General features: G+C 30.9%; 1 protein-coding gene across 1 annotated transcript in view; it reads right to left on the bottom strand.

Moving 5' to 3' along the window:
- Positions 1-15,592, bottom strand: part of LOC142323491 (fatty acid synthase-like) — a 232,107-nt gene that overhangs the window by 197,712 nt on the left and 18,803 nt on the right. The window contains exons 3-4 of the mRNA XM_075363214.1: positions 14,003-14,155; positions 7,132-7,302 (exon numbers count right to left, since the gene is read on the bottom strand). Coding sequence (XP_075219329.1) covers positions 7,132-7,302; positions 14,003-14,155 — 324 coding nt within the window. The remainder of the gene's footprint in view (positions 1-7,131; positions 7,303-14,002; positions 14,156-15,592) is intronic.

Below are 15,592 nucleotides of genomic sequence, written 5' to 3'. Positions count from 1 at the left end.
CCGTTTCCACTCACTAAAATCATAATTTCCATGAGAAATGGATCGGTCGTGGAGATCCAGATTCCTGGCCACCAAGATCGCCTGATCTAACACCTTTAGATTTTTGCATCTGAGGATGGATGAAAAATATTTTATACAAAACAAAAATACATTCTCTTGGGGAATTAATTGTCCCGTTATGGATGTGTCTGAGCAATTTAATGACAGCCCTGAAGAACTAATAAGAACAACTAACGTACAGAAGCGTGCCAAGAAATGTGTTGAAAATAGGCCGGCTCATTTTTGAATATTTATTATAAACTGGTAATAATGATGCACTTTGGTCTGGTGTACTACTCCTAAATAAAATTCAAATTTTTCTAACGTTTCTTTGTTTTATTCAACTTATCTTAATCATCTTGTTCAGCATTAAATTCTTTAATAGTTTTACGTGTTTATTATTCATTTAACAATGTTATTGTACGTCAAACATAAAAAAAACAGGTTTTTATCACAATTTATTGCTTTTCACCCAATATTTTTCAAAATCTACTGCAGATACGGTTCTGGGACCTATTCTATTCAATTTTTAGGTCAAAGACCATATGAAATTACAAATTTTTCTCGTTAATTAGTCCTAAAAATTTTAGTATGACCTCATTTCACAAAGGTAGCAGAAACCCAAGCGAAATCTTTCACTAGCTGTAGACTCGTAAACAAAGCATTTTAGGACATATGTTTACATGAACTTTTTCCATTATTTTCATGAGTAGAATAGGTTATTAAAGTCCCAAGAGAACTTCGTGATACACTCTGTATATTTTATTATTTATATTTTTACACTTATAATAACATTGTACATATATATATATAGTGTAATATTATGTACCGATCATAATAAAGATATACTTATTTAAAAGGTAATTTCTTTTCCCAACTGACATAGAGTATGAGTCTGAGGTGTGTGAAAAAAGTAGAAAAAAGTCAAAGTCTGACTTTTTACTTACCAAAGTTTCTATTTTTTTCAAACAACATTATCCCCTTCAAAGTAGTTCCTTTGGGTTGTTATACACCGGCGGAGTCGTTGTTCCCACTCCTGGTAGCAGCGCTGGAAGGCTTCAACTGGTAGGGCTTTTAACTGGTCGGTCACAGTCTTTTGAATGTTCTCTAGAGTTCCAAAATGACGTCCTTTTAAGACATTTTCAATTTCGGGAAAAGGAAAAAGTCACAAGGACTCAAATCAAGTGAGTAGGGGGGTTGAGGAACCGTAGGAATGTGTTTTGAGGTCAAAAGTTTTATGATGGAAATGGCCGTGTGACACGGGGCATTGTCATGATGAAGCATCCACTTGTCTGCAATGTCTGGTCTCACGCGAATCCCTCTTTTCCTGAGCCTTTCAAGGACACCTTTGTAAAACACTTGGTTGACAGTTTGTCCTGGAGGGACAAATTCTTTATGCATGATACCCCTACTGTCAAAAAAGCAAATCAGCATGGTTTAGATCTTTGATTTGCTAATTCGACATTTTTTCGGTCGAGGAGATGACGGAGTGTGCCACTCTTCGCTTTGCCGCTTTGTTTCAGGATTGTACTCAAATATCCAGGATTCAACACCTGTGATCATACGATTGAAGAATTCTTGGTCATTGTCAAGCCTCTCAAGAAGATCAACTCACACGTTTCTTCGATTGTCCTTCTATTTCGTTGTGAGGGTTTTCGGCAACAATTTCGCACAAACCTTTCGCATGTCCAAATCGTCTGTCAAAATTTGATGTACGGTGAAAGTGTTTAAATTTAACTGTTCGCTCATCATCCTTATTGTTAAACGACGGTCTGATCTCACAAGAATCCTCACACGCTCAACGTTTTCGTCAGATTTTGAAGTTGATTCCAAAAATGATTTGTGCCAGCGGAAAACTTGTGCTCTTGATAAGCAATGTTCCCCGTAGGCCTGTTTCAATTCAAAGGTCACACTCGCGGATTCCCCAAGTTTAACACAAAACTTGATTGCACAACATTGCTCTAAATTCCGATGCTTCATTTTCATAACACACAACAAAAACACAATTTCACTGATGGTACTGTCAAAAATAATGTGTTGGCTGAACGGAGTTGAAACTTGTACTGAGCATGTGGAAGGGATGAACAAACCGGTCTAGCACAGACCGGTAGACACAGCGTTGCCAGATGGCTCGCAGTGTTACCAATATCATTACTTTTTTCACACACCTCATATGTAATAAATGCCCCTAATTTCACTCTTATTGTACTTTTTTTTAAGAATTTGATTAGCGATACAAAAATAAATAATAAAATGTGATGATTGCAAGGAAACTTTTTATAGCCATACTTAAGCTCACCAAACTATGAGATTTGATTCTCTGTATCTGGCATAGTTGTCATATCCATTTTTAATAAAAGTGTAATGCCTTTCTTTTTCCTGTTTAGCCTCCAGTAATTACCGTTCAGATAATGCTTCAGAGAATGAATGAGGATGATATGTATGAGTGCAAATGAAATGTAGTCTTGTAGTCTCAGTTCAACCATTCCTGAGATGTGTGGTTAATTGAAACCCAACCACTAAAGAACACTGGTATCCACGATCTAGAATTCTAATCCGTGTAAAAATAACTGACTTTACTAGGACTTGAACACTGGAACTCTCGACTTCCAAATTAGCTGATTTGGGAAGACGCGTTCACCACTAGACCAACCCGGTGGGTTAAAAGTGTAATCCTGTAACTAACCTTGGATCACCCTGATTTCAAAGTACAATTTGAAAAAACTTTTCTGCTTCTGAGGACAAAAAGAAACTCAATGCTATCATCCTTTTCAGGCACCATAAAACCTCTGGCTCCCTTAAATTTACAAAGACTGAAATTATGTGACTTCTTTGTCAAATGTGTTCTAGTTTCAAGTAAAAGCAAAACACACAATTGGGGTTAAAATTTCAAAATCCCTTGTTCCTCATGCACATTATCTTTCCTACCCCCTCTATTAAGTGTTATTCTACCTTTTTTAAAAAGGCTTTTTGCTTCTGAAGTCAGTAAGAAGTTTAATAATGACATGGAATTTTTGCTCACTTGATTACTAAGCCTCGTAACCTCCTTACCCTTTAAACTGATGCAAGCATGTTTTTGTATCTCATTTTATGCCATTTTTGTAGGTTAATTGTTTATTGATTATATTATAGCAGTAAAAACTATTTTAATGAGATTTGTTTGGGAATTAATCTTAAGAATGATCATAGTATTTTCTATCTTTTAACAAAACATATTTACAGAAGGGTATTGCTCCATTTAAATTTTTTTCTTGATTTAAGAATCTCTGTATTATTAAAAAAAAGAAAAAAGAAAAAAATAAAAAACAATTTTTTATGGTTTCATTCATTTTGGAAAAAAATATCAAATGAAAAAAATTTTTTTAAATGCGTGTGTATGTACGTATAAACACACACACACACATATTTTTTTGAAAATTCAAATAATTCATTAACATAATGACTACTGTAAATCTAGTATTATTAGTAAAATCTAATATTACACAAAATATAAACCACCAAAACAAAGTAAATTAGATAAGTTATTCTTAGCATATTAATTTTAATAATTGATTTATTATAAATATATATTCATTATAAATTATAAATATATTTTAATGAGACTGTAGAATTCAATACTAACTGAAGATGTGGGATTTTGGAAAAATCGATTATTGGAATTAATATGGTAATAATAACTTATCTAATTACTGTGGTTTGATGGTTTATATTTCATATAAATATACATACATATTTTAAAAACTTTTCTCGCATTCATTGTTTATTTACGGGACAAAACATGAACCTGGAAATCAATGCTACTAGATATTATATCTAAAGAAATTTATTTATAATTTATAAAAGAAAACTGTTTATTTTCTAGTAGGAAATGATGCCCAGTTGTTTTAATTTGCAATTCTTTTATTTATTAATTAACAGATTAGTATAAGTCTCAAATGTTAAAAATGTTCTCTATTGGAGTTAAGCATTTCATAAAAATTTGCCTGGTAGTCTTCTTGTGACTGAATCTGCATACAAAACAAGTAATTTTTCAAAAATATTTGCTGGAAGGTCCACCATACCCAATCTGTACCATTTTCAAAAAAATTACACTTTTAATTTTTCGTTTATCAACTGGACTGATGCAACATTCTGATCATAAATGAAAATACTGAATTCTTTGATGAAGTTAATCCGAAACCAATTAGTCAGGGGATGTGAATATTTATTCTAAAAACTTATATATAGTTGGCAATATTTCATGGTGTCAATGGCAATTTAAGATATTTAATGAATTTTTATAGAAAGCATAAAATTTGGATAAATTTTAGTAAACATTCATGATATAGTTATAAAATCAAATATAATCAATCATTTTAAAATTAATTTAATAATATGGTATTACAGATAAATAATTTATTTATTAATTATATCAGTTAGGGTGTTAATTTTTGTTAATGTCTTTGATGTAATAATACTTTGTTTTCAATTAGTGTAATTATGAAAAAAAAAAACACAAATGAAAACTACAAATAAAAAATGACCATTAAAATGCAAATTAAATAAAGAATGAACAGAATCAACCTCAAAATTAAACCAATTTATTTGTCAAATAAAAACTACATGTATATTATTTATGTGGATCTTGATCCCAAAAATAACACCAATAATATGAAACACATTATAATAACACTAACAATCATAATAATTATAACAAAACTACTTTTTATAACAGAAATAATTTTTTTTTTAACTCATACTAATAAACTACAATACAAAAATCTTTGAGTTTAAGAAAAAAAAAAACAGTAAATTTTAACAGAAAATTAATTCTGTTAAAATCAATTAACAATTTTTCTGTTAAAATTAATTCTGTTAATTTTTATTTACTGGGATTCTTTCAATTGGTTTTTTAAACTTTTTTAGTGCTATAGTGCTGTTCCTATAGTTTAGCTTTAGCGTTTATTCTTTTGGGTGTTGCTTTTTTGCTTTGTTTCAATGTAAGGCCTGGAACAGGGCATTTAATGCAAGTAAACTGTTCTACTACTGCTGCTGATTTTTATGGTTTACTTTATTTGCGGTGTTTTATTTTAACGTTATAATATTATTTTATTGTTTAATTATTATTTTTATTATGGTTATATAGATTTATTATAAATTATTTTTACTAGCATTTTTAATAATAAATCAATACATTGATATCACCAAAAAATAACCTATTATAATGTAATTAGTAGACCCGTAAACTATGTAGATGATAACATTATATACAGATTCATTCACGGGAACCGGATGTTTTTAAAATAATCATAAAAAATTGAATATTTACTTTAAAAAAGTTTTATTAGTACTGAAACACTTGTTAAATCAAAGCATTTGTTACTTACTCATGAACGAAAAATTATGTCCGGCAGGTGAAGTCCATTTTGGGCAATACATTGTTGTAGCCTTTCTCGGTAACTGGCCTCAATTCTTTGCAGCATGTCTACATCAATCTGGGTGACGTGATGACGAATTGCGATCTTTAGGTCCTCCAATGTACGCGGTTTATTCCCGTACACACGCGATTTCAGAAACCCCCAAAGAAAAAAATCACAAATATTCAAGTCGGGGGACCGAGGGGGCCAAGGAATGTCGCCGAATCTGGAAACGATCCGTCCCGGAAACAAGTTACGGAGAACAGCCGTCGTTGCCCTCGCTGTGTGCGCTGTAGCTCCATCCTGCTGGAATAACACGTTTTGAAAATTGATTCCCCGGTTTCGTAACTCAGGGATGAAAAACGTATTCAACATCGCAATGTAACGATCAGCTGTTACAGTTACGGCACCGTCACTTTCTAAAAAAAATATATGGTCCAATAAAACCGACCTTTCGTATTGCACACCAGACACTGTTGGCTATGAAGTGATCTCTCGTGAAGCTGATGTGGGTTTCTTTCTGCCCAATACCGGCAATTCTGTTTGTTGACGAAGCCATTCAGATGAAAATGGGCTTCGTCACTCATTAACAATAACAAATTTTCATTCATTTTCTTCAAAATCGGTAAGCATTTATCGACAAAATTGTAATCGCTGCGTGAAATCTTGCTCGTTTAACTGCTGCACGACGGCTATCTTGTAAGGATGGAAATGCAGGTCTGTATGCAGGTTTCGTCTTAACGTACTTGTGTTCATTTGAAGCGCTGCTGAATGCTTCTGAATAGAGCGGCGTGGGCTTCTGACAATGGCTTCCCTTACTCGTTCGATGTTCTCCGGAGTGCTAGCAGTTCGTCGGGGACCCGGTGGTTTTTTCTTCAATATTGAACCACTTGTTCGAAGGTTGTTTACCCATCGCAATATTGTGTTACGAGAAGGGACACTTGCATTATGATGGATATTAAACTGACGGCGGAAATCTCGCTGAACAGCAGTTACGGATTCGTCATTTCGCACAAAACTGTCATACGCGTACAGGCGTTGGTCTAGCGTCCACGGCTCTATCTCAACGACTAAAATGTAAATGCTATGAACAAAGGGAACGTCAGACACCAGCCACGTGCCCCTCGCACCACGAACGCCCGAGTACAACCCACTTCAAAAACATCCGGTTCCCGTGAATGACCCTGTAATTTATGTAACTGAATTGCTTATGAATAAGACTTTACCTCTTGATTTATAAACATATCTCACACTAGGACTTAAAAAAGAAACTATTATTGCTGATGATCATATTATGTTTTAAAAATTTTCCAAGGAGATTTGGGAATACAAAGGAAAGAAAACTGAAAGAAACTGTTGCCAAGCAGTAAAAATAGATTAAATGTTAATGTAGTTAAATTGAATAAATAACTAGTGAAGTAGTGTATTTGGAACAAACTGAGAAATAAATTTGCTTTACTGCACTAAGGACCATTTGGGGGAATACTGTCCAGTGGTCATTACTCCATCAAATATGTGTTTGTTTATAGAGATAATAATAGAAAGACATGTGAGTAAATCACAATTTCCACAATTATAACGCTTTATATGTCTTGAATTACTTTCAATAATATACTACAACATTTTTTTTAAATCCACTCCAAAATAGTGTTTTTAGTAAGGATTTATAAAAAAATTATATATTTTTGTATCTTACCATCTAGTCCAAGGCAGTAGGATACATAAGCGGCAAAGGTTGATTTAGTGCATAATAATCCAATGATATTTTCTTTTGCTCTTTCATACATCCATGTTCTTTCAGATTCACTGATACTTATACCAATAAAAACACCTGTTTTTGATCCTTTTAGTTCTTTAGGATTGCACCCTATAACAAAATAAATCACTATTTAATTTTTTATTTACTTTTCCACTTACATTTGATGGAAAATAATTAATTACTAATTAATATATTTAATAGATGTAGCAGAGAATTTTAAAAACTAGAATTTTGATATAGACCTAAGTTAAATATTTACAAAGATTATATAAGAATTTTAGTTGTTTTTTATATGAATTTTACCATGAATTACTTTGAAGGTATCAAAGTAGATGTTATTCTGTTCATTTTTTACATTTACTTGAGAAAAACACCTAATTTTCCCCATATTACAAATTATTATTGAAATGTACAAGATAGTTGAAGTACAACAAAAACTGTTAGTTTTAAAATTTACAGAAATCTGCTGCCATTTAATTTAGTATTGTAGAAGACTATTTTCTGTTAATTAGCAATGAATTACTTTGCAAGTAATTATTAAAAAATTGTAAGATGTACATATTATGAAGGTTTTTATGTGCTTGTTGGTCAGGATTGGTAGATAGTTTGTATTAAAGAATGGGAAGCTAATCATTAGACAGGTTAAAATGTTTTAATTTTGTTTCAACTTAAATTTAAACAATTGTGATTGGGTTTCAATTTTTTTAAGTTAGAAAATCTTTGAAAGAGTAATAATTATTATTATTATTATTATAGTCAATGACCAATACAATCATGTTCATCACTGCATTGTTTTTTTCTGAAAATCAGAAAAGTGTATAAGTGTTTAAAGTCCAGAAATTAAATACTGTATAAATTGATATTTAATGATTTGATTAAAGATTAGGGTAAGTCGGAGCAGTGGAATGCATAACGTTTCTTACCAAACAAATGCATTAATGGACTTGTCTAAATGTTTACTTTTATTAAAATACTTGACCAAGAAAGAGTGGAACAAATATGTATTGTTAATGATGAGAGTATTAATGATGAATATAATAAAAAAATTAATTCTTTATTATAATTGTATGTCTGTATCTCCTCAAGTTATATCAATACGTTTTACTTCTATTATCATTACAAATATATAATCAGTTTCAGCAATAAATATAAGTTAACTACTAAATAATATTGAATATTACGTGCCATAACACTATTGATAATCTTTAGTTTCTAATTAGTGTTTATAATATGAAATACAAGTTGTTCCTGAAAGTAGCACACCCCCACTTCCAGACTAAGAAATATTCTGTGCCTGGTTTACTATTAAAGTAAGAGATGAAGAGGTTTCCTGTTTGTTCACTGAGCTGATTATGATAATGTTTTAATAAACTGTTATTAAAAATGTACAACATTAAGATAAACAGAAGATCCAGCAGGGTAATACAAGGCCATGTATGCTCCAAAAAATTATTTGAAATATATCATAGACATTAATATCATAAATGGATTAATTTTCATAGGAAAATTAAAGAATTTCAAATCTATCCCTCCAAAAAATACCTCAAAGTGGAACTTTTGTGAACCCCACTTGAATTAATTTGAGAATTTTGAATCAATTTTTTTTCTACACACAAAGAGTTGATCAAATTAGAGATATATTCTGATATCAACAGATTTTTGCAAACATTTCTTCTAGATAATTATAGGTTAACTTAATTAAAAGAAAATACATTATGTGATTCAAAATGTTACAATTACTTATTTGTACCTTATTTTTTATTAAACATAAAGTAATATGCACTGATTTGTAATGATTAAAAGTGTAAAACCTCCTTTTAATTTACCAGATTCTTCAAAAATGTTCATTTCTTGAATAAAACTAATGATCAATTTATCACATATGCTAAGTAGGTTTTGCAGAGTACATTTACATCATTATGGAAAGTATTAAGCGAAATTATTGAGTTGCACCTGGGTGACGTTTTAATCTAGTGGTTCAATAACTATGTTTTTTTTTTGTCTTCAGTCATTTGACTGGTTTGATGCAGCTCTCCAAGATTCCCTATCTAGTGCTAGTCGTTTCATTACAGTATACCCTCTACATCCTACATCCCTAACAATTTGTTTTACATATTCCAAACGTGGCCTGCCTACACAATTTTTTCCTTCTACCTGTCCTTCCAATATTAAAGCGACTATTCCAGGATGCCTTAGTATGTGGCCTATAAGTCTGTCTCTTCTTTTAACTATATTTTTCCAAATGCTTCTTTCTTTATCTATTTGCCGCAATACCTCTTCATTTGTCACTTTATCCACCCATCTGATTTTTAACATTCTCCCATAGCACCACATTTCAAAAGCTTCTAATCTTTTCTTCTCAGATACTCCGATCGTCCAAGTTTCACTTCCATATAAAGCGACACTCCAAACATACACTTTCAAAAATCTTTTCCTGACATTTAAATTAATTTTTGATGTAAACAAATTATATTTCTTATTGAAGGCTCATTTAGCTTGTGCTATTCGGCATTTTATATCGCTCCTGCTTCGTCCATCTTTAGTAATTCTACTTCCCAAATAACAAAATTCTTCTACCTCCATAATCTTTTCTCCTCCTATTTTCACATTCAGTGGTCCATCTTTGCAATAACTACGTGTAAGTTGATTTTGTTGCTAGTATTCTGCCTATGAATACTATAATTATACTTTATGTTTTGGGTCTGTCATAACAACATCATATTGAGAATAAATAGATAGCTCATGGTCAAAATATTTAATCTCTTAAGTGCATTTCTGCAAGAAGTATCAAATTTTAAGATAGATAGGCATCTGATGACTGCTTTTTGAAGGAAAGATCCCTTGAAATATTTTGTAATGAAGAGATATCAGAAACTCAATTCCACAACACATATGAAAGTAAAAAAGTACATAATATAAAAAAATCCCTTAGTAAACTTTCATTAGAAAGATTTTTAGCCTTTGCATTACAAATAATCCCTTAAATAAGCTTAAACATAACCGATCTATATAGTAATTTTGCTTTAAAACATCATATAATTTAAAACTAAAAATTTTACACAATTTTGATTTAGTAAGAGATCGTTCATCCTCTATGACATTCATTCTCAAAGTGGAGCCCACTTAATAAGACACCCTTGTGGGTGTCAATAACACCCTTGTGGGTGCTGGAGGCCTTCAGGGGAGGTGGTAGAAGGCCCACAGAAAATTGGGGGCATTCAGGCAGTCTAGGAAGGCAATGGCTGATTAAAAAAAAGGTAAACAATTGTGTTTTCCTGATATTTCAAACTAAAATTAAATACCTACTACACTAGTACAAAAGATTAAAGGTACACCTATATTTTATTACATTTTAAAAATGATTGTATTCAAACTACTTTAACTTTGCAACGAAGAAGCTTACAGGGACAAATAAAAAAAATAAGCTTCAATACTCTACTTTTTGACAGTAAACTTCAGATTTCAAAAATCATCAAATTAAAAAAAAAAACAGTGACAAATTCCTCTCATTTAAAATGTAAGTTTCAACTCAGAAATAGAATATGCCACATTTAAAAAAAATAATGGCAATTGCTGTTTTTAAGTGCCCATCTTAAAAACAGCAATTGCAATTATTATTTTTAACAGATGGTAAATTTTGGGAGGGCTCTAAAAATTTTTGATTCTCAATGTAGGCGATAGGCAAAAATGTTTGAGAATCAATGCTTTATGAAAACACAGCTTTCAAATTCAATGTGTTTTTTTACCATTAAACTATTTACAGATGATTTAATTTTAATTTTTACCAGTTATAACACTGAAAATCTCATTGATATTGTTGTTAATGTGGACTTCTGTTCTTTAAAATTAATATTTCATAATTATCGTACAGCACAGTTTTTACTTCATTCCAAATGAAGTCAACATCATTTTTACAAATAATAAATAAAAACAGACCTAAAAATAGGAGTGAGAGATACCAAATTTAATTTCTAATGTATTAAAGTTAAAAGTACTTTCTGATGAATACAAAAAAGTATACCGTTTCATGCTTAATGAATTGAAATTTAGAAACTTGTAATTTTGTCTTTTAATGCTATAATACTGAAGCACTTTATCTAAAAGATTCCAGTAATCTATTCCTTGTTTACAATACTTTGAATAATGTCTTAACAATTTGAAGCATTAATAGTGCAGGTTGTTATCATTATAAGTCTAAACTGAATTCTAATAATAAAACCACTTTAGACTTGAAAAGGCATTTCATTTTCATCGCAGAATGATATTAACCTAGAATGCATTTATTTTACAAAGAATTTGATGCACCTGAAAGGATAGAAATCAGTTGATAATTAAACATCTCCTGGTTAATACCAATATTTTTGAACACAGAATCACACCTTTGCTATCATTAGTTGGTCAAGAAAATGCATTACTAATAAGAAGAGGCAATAATGATGCTGTGTTATATATGCGTAGACGATTTAATTACACTACTATTTAGCTCATTTATGCTTGTTCCATCCAACATTTTAAGACTTTAACCAACTATTTGTATTATCTTCTGCTTATCTGTTTTTGGTTTCTCATAGAATTACTGACAACTGACCGTGCCAGTTTTAGTTGTATTAGTTATTTCAGGTAGTTTATAATCAAAGAACCTTTTAGAAAACTCAGTAAGTCGTTGTAACTTCTTAAACAAATCTTTTAATCTAATATTACTTTTATCACTTTTTCTCATTGTAAACATTTTTGTTACCATCAATTAAATTTTATTTATCATTTTTTATTTTATTTTTTTGCTAGTAGACTGACAAGTGACTAATTAATTTAATTAAAATGTTCATTTAATTTCCCAGTAAACACACTAATTCTAAACCCATCTTAAACTTAATATCCCAATTAATATTATTTAGTGCAGTTATATACATTTATGTGCACGTTTACATGTAAAACTCTTTGAGCTCTTCACACCTATTTAATGGGTGAGTAGGGAAGTTGAATAACATGGTAATCTGCAACAGTTGTAGCAACTACAGATGAAGACCCAGTCTACCGTATTATTATCCACTGCCAATTTATTTTATGGTGTTTCTCTGGTCAGGGTGTAGATTGGCTGTTTTAAATTAAATTCAGCTTCTTTTTAATATTTTTTGTAAGCCTTGAATTCTACATTATAACTTTAACATAACTCTACATTAGACAACTAAATCTATAAATGTTTAAATTTTTTATTTTTTTAACACTTTTAATTAGATAATAGGTTGCTTAGGGACCTACTAAATACTCTGTGAAAGTTTAAAGACACTATTTGGTAGATTATGAACACCGACTACAGGTATAGGTTTACTGATTTTCTGATTAAAATATTTATTTTGCCTACTTTGAATTCATCTTCAATAGTAAAATAACTTAAAATTTCTTTTCTTAAAAACTGCATTGACATTCACACAAATGACTACACCACCAGGGTTTATGATTAATCTGAGAGAACAAAGAAGCTAAGGGCAGTGGGTTAAGAGACTACTATTCCGATATCCAAAAACTGCCAAAATATTAAGACATAATTCCTCAATTGTAACCTCTATTCGGCTAAACTTTGAAGTGAAGCACCGTAAATTTTTATGAAATATTCAAAATCATTACCCTCTGCATACTAATTTAGATTCATGCCCTGAATATCCATATATAACATTTTAGTATCTTTATATACAGACCTACTAGTAGGGCAAAAAGTCGGAAGTAAAAAAAAATAGTTGTCTTCTGTAAGCTTTATTCTCTAACAGAGGTTTATATGAGGTGTGGCTATTAAATAATGAGACTAATGCTGTAAAATATTCTGTTTTAAATTTACACATATTTAGTTATTATCGCCTTCAATATACACCCTTCCACTAGCTCTACAATGCTCCATGCGAATTTTCAGTTATTCGAAACAGTGCTAGAAGTCATCTTCTCTGAGTTCTTTCATGACGCGTGTCGCTTTTTCTTTCACAGCTTCAACGGTCTGAAATCTTGTTCCTTTTAATGCAGATTTGACTTTGGGGAACAGATAAAAGCTACATGGTGCCATTTCAGGCGAATAAGACGGGTGGTCTAACACTGGGATGTTATACTTGGTTAGAAACGTCTTGACAGACAATGCAGTGTCAGCCGGTGCGTTGTCCTGATGAAGAACCCATGACTTGTTTTTCCACAATTCGGGTAGTTTTTTCTTATTTTGTCACGGAGTTGAGCAAGGACTTTGAATAAAGATAAGAATAGTTAACTGACGGTCAGATCGGATCAGATTACCATTTTTTTTTCAATATTTTTATCCGTTTTTGACGTGGAAGGGCGACCCGGATGAAGATCATCTTCAACGTCTTCTCGGCCATTTTGGAAACGCTTAAACCACTCAAAAACCCGCGCACGTGATAGACATTAATTGTCATATACTATTTTTAATAAAAGATAAGTTTCAGTAGCAGTTTTTCCAAGTTTCATTTGAAATTTCACGACAGTTCTTTGCTCTAATAAAATGCTTATCATTTTTTCGGTAAAACAAAAAAAAAAAACAGATGTTATCCAAACGAAGGCCACGGCCAGACTAATTTGTCTACAGAAACTGCAGTTGCAACAATCGAAAGAGAATGCTTCATGCTACACAGCTATCGGTCGTACGAATTTGGCGCATGCGCAGTTCTTCTGTAGCAGATTTAGTCTCGTTATTTAATAGCCACACCTCGTATACACTCTCTTTTTGAAAATTAATTATTTAAAATATAGTAATTATTTTACTTATTGCTAAAATAATCTGAGAATCGGTTAAGGAAATAAATAAACGTACCCGCATCGACAACGGCTTCATATGACTTCTCTATGAGTAATCGGCACAATGGATCCATGATGTGTGCCTGTTTATAAGGTATACCAAAAAACGAAGCGTCAAATTTACTTATTTCTAACACCTTTCCAGATCTTCTAGGAATTTCAGCATGAACTGTAAAAAAGTAATTGAAATAAATTAAATATAATTCTAATTCGGGAACCAGGATAAACGATAATTTATGATAAATAAATTAGATTTATTGACGAAAGATGATGGCCAAGTTTTACCGTTCGAATGATTCATAAAAACCAATTTCTGTGAGATAAAGTAGTCATTAACTGATCCGATTTTTATGGAAGTGTTTGGTAACATTTGTACTAAAAGAATTAACATAAAAAAAAATCGATTCTGAAGTTATAAATAATTTATCAGCGAATTAAGAAAAACAAAATTGCAGTTAGATCGATATGAATTAATGAGACCTTGTAGAGGCTTCCGAATAATTTGATTTGGAATCCAATCTGTACGGGCTTCTTCCGATTTATTTTTAGCAGATTATTATCGATATAGAAATAAATATAATATTATACGTATATAATGATACTATATTAATAAATATAAAATATTGTTTATATATTTTATAATTATATAGTTTCGAAATGTTTTACGGTGCCGTCTACCGTGCTCAAGACCACAGTACTTCAACCGACCACGCAGCTTCTAACTTCCTGTAAGTGACTGATACCGCAGAAAGAATAAATTTCAATCGCAATCAGATTTGCAGTTTACCGTCCGACAACCTAACTTTTTGCATGCTTTTGTATTTGTATTTTCTATTAGTACAGTGACAATCTATTGAATAAAGCTATTCTAATCGATCGTAGATCGTTCGCTTTTATTAGAAAATTCATCGGATTATTAATAAATTAATTCAAACAATTGCAATTCTATAACTAAGCGAACGATAAATATTTTGATAATAAAAAAAGTCTATTGTAGAATTTTTCAGCAATTCTAAAAAATTCTAAAAATTTATTCTTTAGTCCTAAGTTTCAAAAAATCTGGTTAGAACCCGAGATTAAAATGTTGAAGCTCTGTAAGACTGCCGAATCAAATAAGAAAAAAAAATTATGAATTGAGAGGGAATAAAAAAAATACAAAAACTAATTATAACAATTACTTTACGAAAACTATTGTAAATGAAAAATAGATATTCTCTACTAGCATAGTTTGTATTACAATAAATTTCAGAGTTCTTCAAATGGGAAACATTTATTTATTTCCGAAATATATATTTATTTTTGTCAATTAATTACAGGAGATGCCCGATAAAATTTCCATTTTTTATTTTATTTTTTTTTAATAAGAGTTAAAACTTATAGCGTGTGAAAAATACATTTTTAAATATTTCGATGGAAAATACATAAATATTTCATACTCTGGTAAATATTGAGGTATTTAGTAATGTTTGATAATAAAATTTTAAAAAAAACGCATTAACAAACAGGGAAAATAATACATTTTTTTTTTGTCTTCAGTCATTTGACTGGTTTGATGCAGCTCTCCAAGATTCCCTATCTAGTGCTAGTCGTTTCATTACAGTATACC

This window comes from Lycorma delicatula, chromosome 4, assembly GCF_047948215.1.
Source record: "Lycorma delicatula isolate Av1 chromosome 4, ASM4794821v1, whole genome shotgun sequence".
NCBI classification, from domain to species: Eukaryota; Metazoa; Arthropoda; class Insecta; order Hemiptera; family Fulgoridae; genus Lycorma; species Lycorma delicatula.
The sequence above is the reverse complement of the archived record's forward strand: the minus strand, read 5'-3'. Positions and strand labels throughout refer to the sequence as shown.